At 29.4% G+C, this 13,046-nt stretch overlaps 2 protein-coding genes across 2 annotated transcripts in view; both read right to left on the reverse strand.

Annotated features, from left to right (window-relative positions):
* Positions 1-2,280: 2,280 nt before the first annotated feature.
* Positions 2,281-6,736, reverse strand: LOC123292183 (26S proteasome non-ATPase regulatory subunit 5). Its single transcript, XM_044872744.1, has 6 exons — positions 6,504-6,736; positions 6,295-6,439; positions 5,396-5,638; positions 5,074-5,326; positions 4,304-4,492; positions 2,281-3,430 (listed from the first exon to the last, which is right to left on the reverse strand). The coding sequence occupies exons 1-6, from the start codon at positions 6,674-6,676 to the stop codon at positions 2,916-2,918; spliced, it is 1,518 nt and encodes a 505-aa protein (XP_044728679.1). The 5' UTR covers positions 6,677-6,736; the 3' UTR covers positions 2,281-2,915.
* A 3,394-nt stretch (positions 6,737-10,130) lies between these two features.
* Positions 10,131-13,046, reverse strand: part of LOC123292751 (nose resistant to fluoxetine protein 6) — a 58,257-nt gene continuing 55,341 nt past the window's right edge. Inside the window, exons 7-12 of the mRNA XM_044873465.1 lie at positions 12,230-12,455; positions 12,008-12,173; positions 11,125-11,204; positions 10,831-11,056; positions 10,466-10,640; positions 10,131-10,402 (exon numbers count right to left, since the gene is read on the reverse strand). Of these exons, the coding sequence (XP_044729400.1) occupies positions 10,131-10,402; positions 10,466-10,640; positions 10,831-11,056; positions 11,125-11,204; positions 12,008-12,173; positions 12,230-12,455 (1,145 nt within the window). The remainder of the gene's footprint in view (positions 10,403-10,465; positions 10,641-10,830; positions 11,057-11,124; positions 11,205-12,007; positions 12,174-12,229; positions 12,456-13,046) is intronic.

Genomic DNA, 13,046 nt, shown 5'->3' on the forward strand with positions numbered 1-13,046 from the left:
AATTGAAGTTTTTGAACGAAAAAAAACTAATTTTTTCATCATTTACTAGGCAAACATGCTGTGGTGGAAATTTGAAAAAAAATGAAAATAAAAATCAGATTTTGCTTAAAAGATTTAATGAACTTTTTTTTAATATATGTCCTCACCTAGTTTCGAACCAAGGGACTATTTATTCGAAGTCAGATACGCTAACCATTATACCATTAGGGCTCTGTTATTCGTATTAATAAATAATTATATTCATATTTTCGACTTTCTTAAATTATAACAAAAAGTAAAACTCATTTTCGGAAAATTTTGAGTAGTATTATTACAAAAAAAAATGGCAAACGAAGTTTGAAATACTTACCTATCGTGAAGTTCGAAATACTCACCTATTTTTAACTGAAATAATATTGTATAGCTACAGAGAGATGGGGAAAAATAAAATAAAAACAGGGTTTGAGTTTTCAACTTTATTTAAATGAAATCAAAATACATAAAAACTATTTACGAATTACTTGCACATAATTCCATATAATTAATTTCATCTTAAAAAAATTTTTTTGCATCAACTTTTTTTTTACAAACCAAATACCACACAAAAATAAAATGAAAATCCAAAAAGAATATTACGTATTTACAATCCAACTTCTTTATCTCACCTATATTTTATAAGAATTTGTTTGTACCTTTACTAAAAAAAAATTAATTAGTTAATTAATAATTTTGTTCTGAAAGGAAAAATGGGATAGAATAAAATAAAACAAAATTTAAAATATATAACGATATTTATTTATTTATATTAATTTGAAAACGTTATCCCGAAAATTGATTTTTTACTATATAAAATAACCATTATTATTATTCATTCAAATTTTTTATAGGTGACATATGTACAAATATATATAATACAAGTGAAAACAAACAATTGACTGAGTTAATTGTTGAAATACCATGCATAGTCAGTGTTGATTTATTTATCACATTACACATACAAACATGTGACACATACATAACTGATAATCAAGTATAGTACCTATTATAAAATTTCCGCCTAATTGGCGCCCTCACGAGTAAACAGTGATGTTTATGAAAAAAAATTTTACATTTAAACTTTTGTTCTATCTCTAACGGTTTACAAGATGGGTCCTACGGACCCAAGACCCAATTCACCTATGATGCTCATTTACGAACTTGACCTCACTTTTTACGTCCTGAGTACGCTGTAAAAATTTCAGCTCGATATCTTTTTTCGTTTTTGAGTTATCGTGTCCACAGACGGACGGATGGACGGACGGACAACCGGAAATGGACTAATTAGGTGATTTTATGAACACCTTTGACAAAATTTTTATACTAACATCATTATTTTTAAGCGTTACAAACTTGGGACTAAACTTAATATACTATGTATATTTCATATATACATGGTATTCAAATTTTAATATTTTGTAATAGGAGAATATGAGTGAGATAAACTATAGACATGTTCTCCTATTAAAAAGTTTCTTATTTTAGCATAACCAAGCCATTTTTGTACATATTTTTAATATTTTGTAACAGGAGAACACGAGTTTAAAGAGTGAGATATATTTATGACTATTTAAATTCCCACCCCCTGACAGAATAGTGATTTATGACATATGTATAACTGACTTTATTTACAGCAAAAGGGCGGGTTATATAGATAATTTGACTATTTAAATTCCCACCCCCTGATTGAATAGTGATTTATGACATATATGTATAACTGACTTTATTTATAGCAAGAGGGCGGGTTATATAGATAATTTAAATTATAAAAAGAGTGGAAAAATTTTTAATATAAAAAAAAATTCGTTTAATTTAAAAGTAAATATTTTAGCCTCGCCAGGACACGAACCAGCGTACCTTGGTTTCAAAGCCAAGTGCTATACTCACACAGCCACTCACCTTCTTAACAATGATATAATTACTTAATACATTTGCTAAATATTTAATTAATTGATAATTTTGTTCTGAAAAAAAAAATAGAATAGAAAGTTTAAAAATAAAACAAAATTTAAAATATATAACGATTTTTATTTATTTATAACAAAAAAAAAAAAAATTTTAATTTTCATGAAAAAGCAAATTGTACATTTTTATAAAACAAATTAACAGAGATTTTTCTTTTCTTATTAAAGTTTTTATAGAAAATAAATAAATTCGATCACTTTTATATAATAATAATAATAATAGTAAACGGTGTCCCAGATTAACGTTGATTCGAACTTCTCACGTTAATTTTAGAACACTCCTTTATAAAACACAATATATACTTTCTTATGAATACTACTAAGTGGATGCAATATGCGAAGCGAGAGAAAATACTGTCAGTAAGTTCCCCTGTATCCTTGTCTAATACATATACTTATACTTACTCATACATATAATAATTATAAATGTAAATATGATATTAAGTATAAATGCACATATGACAAGGACAAAGGGAAATTCATCATATCGCATCCACTTACAGGCTAGCATTAATATTCTAATATTCTATGAACTAACTAGGTAAGGCACAACAGGGTAATTATTAATTATTATGATGTTACAAGTTATTTTTGGTTTTAATAATTTTAGACGTGTTAAGACGCTGCGGAATTTGTAATTATCCCAGAAGAGTATTAATAGTGACAGAAACAGAAATTGAGCGGTCTACATTTATCTTAGTAGCGCTTAGTATAAATCTTTTGCAGAAAGCAGTCTATGTTTACATGAAATGAAGGGAGGATTAAATGGAAGCAACATTGCGTTACTAAATATGTCGATGGTTTTGGAATTAAGGAAGCATTGCTACAAATTTAATAAAATCAAGTTAAATAAATAAAAAGCAATATATGTAAAATTTAAAATTTATTATTTCCATAACAAAAAGTATAAATAAATATCAAAAAGCACAAAATTTTTTAATTCGGTGCATTTCCTTCAATGGCCACTTCTATTTGCATACTTGAATAATATGGACCGTCTTTAATGAATTGCTCGAACAAGTTCTTATGGAAGTTTGTCAAAAAGCGACTTTCCGATGCAAATAAATTTTTAATAATTAAATATTTTACATCTTTTGTGTCTTTCGTATTCTCCTCGGATCGATCCAATAAGAATTCTGGCAAACCAGCTGTTTTTAATATTACATCTTGACCCCATTGTTGTTCCGATATCGCTTCAAAACAGCTTAAACTTGCTAAGCGTAATTCAGGAAATGGTATTTTTGAATATTTTAAAAATAAGGCAGTTGGATTGTCACCAATATAATGATACCATTTTTGGGTAAGTGTTAAGGCATCTGAGATTTTTTCATCAGAATCAAATTGAACGCGTATTAAATTTTCAAAACAGTTTAAAATTCGTACTTGCCGTTCACTTGGTAAGTTAATTATAAATCTGCTTAAAAATTCTAATATTTCATGGATTTTAACATCTAGAAAAAATAAAATAAATCGAATAATAATCTCAAACATTAAGGAAAACATTGGTTTGCGACCATAATAAAAATTAAATAAAATTAACCGAGTTTAACTAGACATAAAAAACTCGAAGTTGATCTTAGTGGGTGGATAAACAGTTTCAGAATTATTGATTATTATAATGGTTTAAACATCCTTCTCAAAGGATGTTGTACATTTTCCTACTAACCCCTAGATCGTTACCCTGTTCTTACCTAAGCTATAAATCGACTAAATTAAACTAAGCTACAAACTTACAATTTTATTGAAAATAAACATATAATTCCCTTTGAAAATATATACCTATAAAGGGATTTTTTTACAAGCAGGCGTGTTTTTGATTACATTTTATTCACAAATGTTGCTCATCTCTAAAATTAAAAAGTTTCTAAATAAATAAAAATTACGACTTCACTAGATGCTAATTTAACAAAAAATTTTACAAAGATCGTCCCTTATGTTTATTCTATTCCAGTGGAGTGCAGGCTATTCGACGACTGCACCTTGACCTAATCATGTTAGTTTACCGTACGTTTCCAAAAACAAGTTATCTATGAGATATCAGGGGCGATTATATTGTTTGCTTAAACTATGAATCTTCTCAATACTGTCTATACAACATTAATAAGTGCGGACACTCTTAATAAAAAACATTTTACAATCTAATAACTCGATTGTAATTAATTTCTCGAGTTAGTTTGTGCTGGCATTAAAATTCTCTCTTTTCATTTTATTGATAAAAAGTGCTAAAGAAGCCACAAAAATTACCAAATCCGCCCACTTTAACTTAATTTTGAGTTTAAAATTATGAATCTCGGTTAAGAAAAAACATAATTAAAATTTCTTACCATATTCATTAAGTACAATTTTTCCTTTATTTGTAGAGCCTATTAGACCAATTGTATCCGTTGTAATTGCAAATAATGTTTGATCTTGAAAATTTTCAATTCGTAAAAGTGCAATTGGAAATGTTGGATACGTTGAAAATAGAGTTACAGGATCCCAGTATGCAATATTTCCGAAAAATTTTATTAATCCTGAAATTTAATATCGTATATTACATACAAAGTGAAGTGGCCAAAACGCAAATTTACTCTAAAAAACTGTAAATTAATTTAATTGAGAAGTTTATATGCAAGGCAAAAATTAGCAACAACAGTTTGCTGTCTTTATCGTCGCATTTAATAGGTCTTTGTCTTACATTTTTTTATTGCTGTAAAGGGCCCTCGTTATCGAACCAAAACATCGCATGAAATCAATTTTTGGATAATATCAATAACCACGAAAATATGAAGGATTTAAATGTACAAATAGAAAGAAAGGAAAATAATACTTGGTGATGTCATGACCTGTAATTGCCATTAAGACTACATATCAAAAGTTGTTTTGCAAGAATAATATTTAAAAAAATTATTTAATTTCTTATATCGTTTATGTTAACGTATGTGTGGTAAATAGTATTTTGCATTTTAAATTTGGTTGAAAAGTAATATAAATTATTATTAATAGCTACAGCCAATCATAGACTTTCTATTTGACCACCCAAAAACCAACTAAAAATTAAATTGTGTTGTCTTAAATCTTAACTTAACAAGTTCTAGTTAATTTAGTTTAATACCTGGCAATAACAGTGATACATTTAAATCATCAGTTCCTCTTTCCAAATAAGGTGACAAATTTTGCAGTAATTGTTGGTTCTCAATATACGTTCGACCATGTGGAACGGCTGCAAGATCAGATAATAATTCTAGCGCATTCAATTGTAAAAGAATATCATTCCCTTGTAATTCTTTTACTAGATATCCAATACAATTATGGCTTATCATCGCTTGTAAGCCAGACACACTGGAGCATGCAATTTGGACAACAATCTACAAATAAGTGGTAATAATCCATCAGTAAAATAAAACATCAAAAATATGAAAATATTAAAAACTTACCGAATAAATTCGAAAACGTATAATATCTGGACCCTGAATGCCGGCAGAAATTTTGTCAAAATATGTCTTTTGTAAAAGTTTAGTCAATCCCATTTCATCTCTTCCAATTTTTGATAATATTTCAACGGCTTTGTTTGCAACCAATAATTTATCGTCAGCTACACAATCAAATAATCCAAGTACTATAGGAGCACAATCGCATAACGCTTTGATTTGTGTGTCATCCGATGTACATCGTTCAATCTGGAAAATTAGATTCTAGTTATTTAAGATTGTTTTCTGAGCTGTTAGATGATGAGAATTTTTAATATATTATCTATTAAGTATCCCGTAGTTTCTCATCCTACACGCATGCTATCGTGTTGATGTTGGTATGTTTTCCTAAACAGATCTGGAAACATAAAAAATGGGGGACAGATTTTCCCGTACATTTTCTCGCAAAATTTAAAGAAAGGGTTTTATCTAAAATTTTAAGAAAGGGTTGAAAATATTATGATCTTATTATATACAATAATTTGCATTAAAACATGTGGTCTATCTATAGTGTATTTTTTCGATATTCAAGCGAATAATTGACATGATATGAAAAAAGTTATTAAGAAAACTGTTTTCTGTCATAAAAGTCTAGCCTCTTAAGAAAGAAAACGGCTCTTTTTTGGTCAAATATTTATCTAAGCCTGATTTTGGGTTTCCATTTTAAAGTCGATCATTTGATAAATAATTACCAAATCTTCATTTTTAGAATTTAAAAGCTACAAAATTTAACTAGATTTACAATTTTATTATTACTTTTCATCTAAGCAAATCCTTTTAAATCATCGTATTAACCATTTGTCGTATTATTGGGATCCCAAGAATGCAAGAATCCCGTAATTTTAAGAGCAATTCGTAAAACTTACCTCCTTTAAAGCCATTAACCGTACATTTGCACTAGGGTGGTTTAATGAACGAATCAGTGAATCGGTGTACCTTTCTGTTGTTTCACCAACTGATAAATTTGACATACAAATTGTAAGAACTTCACATGCTAAATCGACTTGATCCCTACAAGACATTGTAAAGTTAGAAGATTATGATTTAAGAGATAAGTTTTGGTGGTTCTTCTTACGGATTGGCATTATTTAAACAGTCAAATAATAGTGGTAATTGTAACTGTCCAGAATCTTCACTGTTACGACTTGATAAATGATTTTTAATTTCTATTAATGCATCCATGCGATTATCTTCATCTTGTAAACTTAAATTTAACCGTTCATACCACTTTTTATTTGGATCATCCATGATGATTTTTCAAATTTCATTCACCAGACTATGCGTATGGTAATTGTTTACCTTCCTTACTTTTCTACAGCTTTCTGTCAAAATTCATTCTTTCTCATAGTGTGTCATCTAGTGTAAATTTATTAAAACTAGTTTACTATGCCAAAAGAGTTTTAAATAGAGGAGATCGCGTATAGAGATACGAATGCGGAGCATTTACGTAAAATTATATAATTATATATTTTTCTTTGGTATTGAATGGAATAAACTTTATAATACCATTTCAATTTTTCGTTCTGAATTAGTTTTGGCATATTCTTACTTTCAAATTTAATGGGTTACCCCAGGCGTTTTACATTTTTATGACTCGATACAATCTTTAGAGGTGTTAAACTCGTATACTTTTTTTTAACATTGCTAGTAATAGACCTTTTCATTTTAAAATTAAGATTCATTTTTTTTTCGAACCAATTGGTTTATAATCAATGTGATAAAACGAGTAACAAATGTCTTCTATCTTAGTCCAACTAATTACTGTCGAACTGAAAAAATAAACTCTGCATTTGCGCTTATGACATGATGGCAAGGCCTATGGGAGCATTTCCTCTATCTTATACTCTTTGGTTCGACATTTCCATAAGCATTACCGCTATTTAATTTTAGTTATAGGCAATATTTATAACTTTATTGTATAATAGATAGCATATGCAGAAAATCTAAATCTTGATATTATTTGGATCTGCTTATAGGCAAAGACTATAGGATAGACAAGAAGCAGAAGTATAATTATAAGTGACATCTGGAGTCTGAGGCGATCAACTATTAAGTTTGTCGGCCTTTGCGGGTATGGCTATTAAGTTTAACTACTTTGCGGGGGTGACTATTAACTATTAAGTTTGAAAGCCTGACTCGGTAGAGGCGCTGAAACTCGTATACTACGATTTTACATTAGCTCATATGGGCTGCTTCTCCTCTATCCTATGCTCTTTGCTTATAGGCATAGCATAGAGAAGGGCATATCCAGTTCAACTGTAAAGAAAATAAGGGCAAAATTGTGTAGGAGAGACGAAGTGATCTCGCAACCAGTTAATTTTTTCTATGCCTAGGCTTTAGACCTATAGAAAAGTATTGGCCACACAGTAGCTTTAAAGCATAGAGATAATACCATTGAGCTGTATAGACATAGAAAACGCAATAAGTGAATTATTGTCCGCGTTATTATCTCTATGCTTTATATCTTTCTAGAGAGTGGTCAATTTCATAATGATATTGCAAGGTTCTCAAGGTCCAAGTAAATGAACCCGTCGCGTAGCTTTACTACCAAGCAAAATAAAATGATTCTGAATTTTAAGAAACTCAAATCAACAACCTGAATTAGCTTTTTTTGGTTCAAAAAACTAATTTTCGCTTGGCAAATCCTTTTTGATTCTTAATAAAGGACGTATTACAAGCGAAATATCCAAATAAATCAAATCCCAAATTTTTTCCTGACGGATGACCCCGTACGTGCTCCACTAAATGAATTTTATTATTTTACATGTGTTGGTGAGTTCGTCATATAAATTAAACAATCTTCTTTTTTTTTATAAAAATAACAAATTTTATTAATAAAATCCAATTAGGAAGAATTACAATTAGCGATTTTTTTATTACGAAAATTTTGTAAAAAAATTGATTACATAAATTAACAACTATCTAAATTTATTTATGAATTTACCTACAATAAAAAAAATTAAGCTAGATAATAATTACATAATTAAAACATAAAATAATTTTATTATTTACAAAATTAAAAACAAATATTAATATTTTGGTTTCTTTCACAGTGCTCACACAATTTTAATTTTCAAAACACTGCGCAATTTAAAATCAATATAAATCTAATTTCTTTCAATTAAATATGATGTTTTTCCAATTATTTTTTTTGGATATTACGATATCCAATCTTTGGTTTTAAATAATTTAATTTAAACAAAATGCAAATCTCAATTAATTGAAAATAAACAATAATTTTTTATTAATAATTTATATACCCTGTAATGATAATGTACATATCAGCATAATTAAGCAAAAATAATTTGCTCCGAATTAAAATGATCTAAAATAATTTACTGCGTTTATTTGTTAATGAATTTAATGTAATCTAAAATATATAGGTTTTCAAAATCTGTACTAAGAAAAAAAAGGGTGAAATAGAAGGAGCCACTCAATCGTTAATTCGATCATTAATTTGCACTCTCCTACACTAATCCGACACATAATTTTCTGTCATGACAGTTTTACAGATTACTTCAGTCATCCATCACTTGGGAGTGAATTCTCAACGACTTGAGAGTGAAATTTCCAAAAATTTGCCGTCCTTTATTTGAAAATATAAGATTGTTCATTCCCACTTTCACGTCCTACCTTTCCATCCCTGAAGATTAAATTAGATTAATACAATACTTGATGCTGGTTGTATATCGTGTCAAAATTTGAGCTTTATCGATGCAGAACTTAAGCTTTTTAAGCACGCCCCTTTCAACTACTATTTCAACCCCTTACAGTATTAAAACCCCTTTTTTTGCATTAAAGTCTATGTCCATCCTCAGGGTCTAGGCTATCTCTGTACCAAATTTCATTTAAATCGGTTTTGTAGTTTAGGCGTGATTGCGTAATATATATACATACAGAAAGACAGACAGAGTTACTTTCGCATTCATAATATAAGTAAGGATAAAATAACTATCTGGACTGACATATGAACTCACAGCTCAAACTTCAAGGCCTAGGATAGTGAAAATTTGCATGTGGTTTTGTTTGACACTGTAGGTGAAAAAGAAGATGAGAGTTTTTATGAAAATCCATTTTTGAATCCGTTATGATTTAACTGTCGTTATGGTAACCGTTATTATAATGGTAAAATGTCATAAGTGAGGACAAAATAAGTGAAGATTAATTGCTAGTAAGTAATACAAGTTGCCGATTAATTAATTTTTTGAGTCAACTTTTACATGAACCGTTTGATTTAATTAACAATTTATTGATTATAACTTGTGGCTTACGAATGATACTTGATACCAAAAAAAAAAAACACATTTCACCAGGCTTTAGTAATAAGTGAGCGGTTTATTTCATTTTTCTTAATCTGCAACATCTTTGATTGCACTATAAAAATCCCAAATGTTCACTTTTTTTATTTCAACTAAAAGATTTGATTTTTCGAAATTTAAAACAAGGTTTTTAAGCAAAATATCAGTCTTTTGGGTAGATATCTCATGCAAGAGATCCCTTAAAGATCTAATAAATACGATTGAGAACTCATTACACATACACAGGGTATATAAAAAAAAACCTATAGATTTATATTATTTTTAACCTGTGGTTTAGTTTATCGATTTCTAAGACAATCACACAAATTACACAAACAACAATATTCTAAATTACACAAAAACAATACCTAATCACATTAATACAACAATTATATAGGTAATTACTAACGTAATTTCTTTGTTTTATTCGGTGATAAAATACGTAGCATTGAAACAATCGGCGCTTCAAATGATAAAGACAGTACAAACGATAAAATATACGATAATACAACTTGACCTAAAAATATGACAGCAATTAAATCTTTGCCTAAATGTAATGGACTATCCATTTGCATAATTAAATAACGTATACATAGTGGATGTACTAAATATGCGCAATATGTCACTCGACTGAATGGATACAGAATTGTGGCTGATAATATTTTATTGACCCATCCTAAAATATACAAAATTAGTTTAGCTGTGGATAGTTCAAATTTAGGAATTTTTTGAATCATACCTCCATAACCTGTTGTACATGCAATTACAATCCATGATAGTCCAAATGCCCAAACTGAATGACTTAATGCACTAAAGGCAGCTGCAGTGTAAGATGAAAATTCAACTTCGTGAAAACCATAAATTAGACATAACAAACAAGAACTTGATAAAAGCCATCCAACACATACGGTGAGCTAAAATAGGAAATAAATTTTGAATAAAAATTGCAATTCTATGAAAAACCTTTCCAAATTTGACAGTTTATTATTTAAATAATAAGGAACGTCCTGTTAAGGATGTACGAGCCCCAGGACAATTTTGGATAAAAGGCTTGATTTTTTTTATATGAAGTTTGGACTAGAGAATCATCTCGAAGCAACTTACCTTCGACATACTAATTCTACATTCAGTTTTAAATAAAAAGTAACCAGTACCCATTCCAATCAAATATGGTCCAAGTCTTGTCCATGGTTTGTCATAAATTAAATCGAATAATGCTAATGGATCGTCCAAATTTGGTACATGCTTATTTACGAATGCCACATACGATGTGGTGGCCCATGAACTGATTATGAAAAATATCATCATTGAGGTTGCAGCTTTAGCATTACTGAAAATAAAACCAATTAAATGCATTAATGAAAAATGTTATTAGAGAAAAACAAATTATGTATTTACCTGATTCCAATAATTAAACAAATTATTCCAATCATATAAAATTGGGTGTCATCTGCTAAATACCAACTCCAAAGCATGCACTAGACAAAAATTAAGTTTATTTTTTTAAATATATAATTGAGAAAAAGAGCATTCTATTCTATACATGTAAGAAAAATTTGAAATAAGAGACTTGCATCATATATTACACATTTCTTGAATAAAAGAATAAACAGAAGAAGTGTCTCTAAAGTACAAACACTGAAAGCCTTACGAATCACAGTGTAGTCCTAGATCTAAAATTGCTTGAGGATTGCGTGGTAAAATGTTGGTAGCCCCTCTAGGGGCACCATGATGGTCAAAAAAATATTTGGGAAAGTGTCAACCTAAATAGAAGTGTTTCACATTAAATAGTCACATGTACTAATGAACAGATGGTCCAGAAATGTCAAAATTTACTTCGATAAGTAAGTTTCTTACATTCAAAGTATTAAAAATGACAAGATCGAAACCGATGAGAAATTGCCAAGAAGCACTATCCTGGGCACGCGTTCTAGGCAAGTTCTGTCTACGCTGGCCTCGTAGCTGTAGAAATATAAAGTGAAACATCGATGAGAGAAAACAGCAAGCTAAGACGTAGAAATAGTAGAAATAGCTAACTCATGGTGCCATGGTCACCATTTCTTGGTATCTAATGGCTGCTATTAAAGTCAATATCGAGGTTTGTACTTTTTAAAGAAAGAGAGACATTGAGTCTTAAGAATAACCAGCCAGCGTAGGCACAGTAAAAAGTGACACTGCAAAAATTGAGAAATACAAAGAAGAAAACAGGCTTTGTCCGGGAGAAGCGCCTCGTAAATCCAATAGATGATAAACTGTTAATATTTGTGACATTTTTCCTTACCATTTCTTCAACAGGATACAAAGTATTTATATACAATACATTACGCCACCAATATTCTGGACAATTAATATGATCCATCGTGGGTGGCTCAAAAACTGAATTATAATTATGCCATTTCATACAAACTTGAACAACTCCCAAAATGAATAAATATGGTGCTGTAAGTCTGTAAAAATTTTTATTTTGAATTTCTAGCAATATTTTTGTTTTCAATTTATTTACCTTGCAAATCTATAAGTTATTAGTCCAATAAAATGCAAAACTCCAGTCCAAAATTTGGATACACCTTTTGTGAAATCATCTAATTTACCTTTTGCATTTGTGCGTAGGTATAAAAACGATACTAAAAGACCGCTGATGAAAAAGAACGTGTCTACACTATACACACCATTTGAAATAGTTTGGAACAAAAATTCTTGTTCAGCAAGTTTACGAAACTCCATGTTATCTAAAATAGTTTTATGAAGATTTATTTTAAAAGTATGTAGAAAATATTCGCAGTAGCTTATTTAAAGTTAACTTTATTGTAATTTATTTTAAAATAAAGTTAACTTGGTAGGTTGAAATCAATTAAAAGTGAGTGGGTGGCACTTATCACTGACTGTGAAAGAGAAAAGTTATTGATCATAATGTTTATAATATTCTAAGAGCAACTAAGTTTGATGGCCAGCCCTAGATGAAGGGCACTAAAACTCTCGAAACCATTTGAGCTTTTCCTGCACTTGCTGCCTATTGAAGGCTATAAGGGTAAATACGTTGTCAGGGAAGTCATGCTGCAAATTGACAGAGTTATATTGGATAACGCACACTGCATGTGATTTTATACATCCTCTGAAAACGGGCGTTATTTGGTTTTTTTGTTCGTAACATAATTATGTATTATTGGAATATATTCTTCAAGACCTTGAATTAAATTACATGCAAGGAAACGTATTCTATCAGGTTTTAGGTCGACGTAAAAAAGTCGCTGCTTTCATTTTTGAACTTCGAGAATGTCGAGTAACCTCATTTGATACTCTGACAGAAACTGTTTCATTTC

The sequence above is a fragment of the Chrysoperla carnea genome, chromosome 2, assembly GCF_905475395.1.
Source record: "Chrysoperla carnea chromosome 2, inChrCarn1.1, whole genome shotgun sequence".
NCBI lineage: Eukaryota > Metazoa > Arthropoda > Insecta > Neuroptera > Chrysopidae > Chrysoperla > Chrysoperla carnea.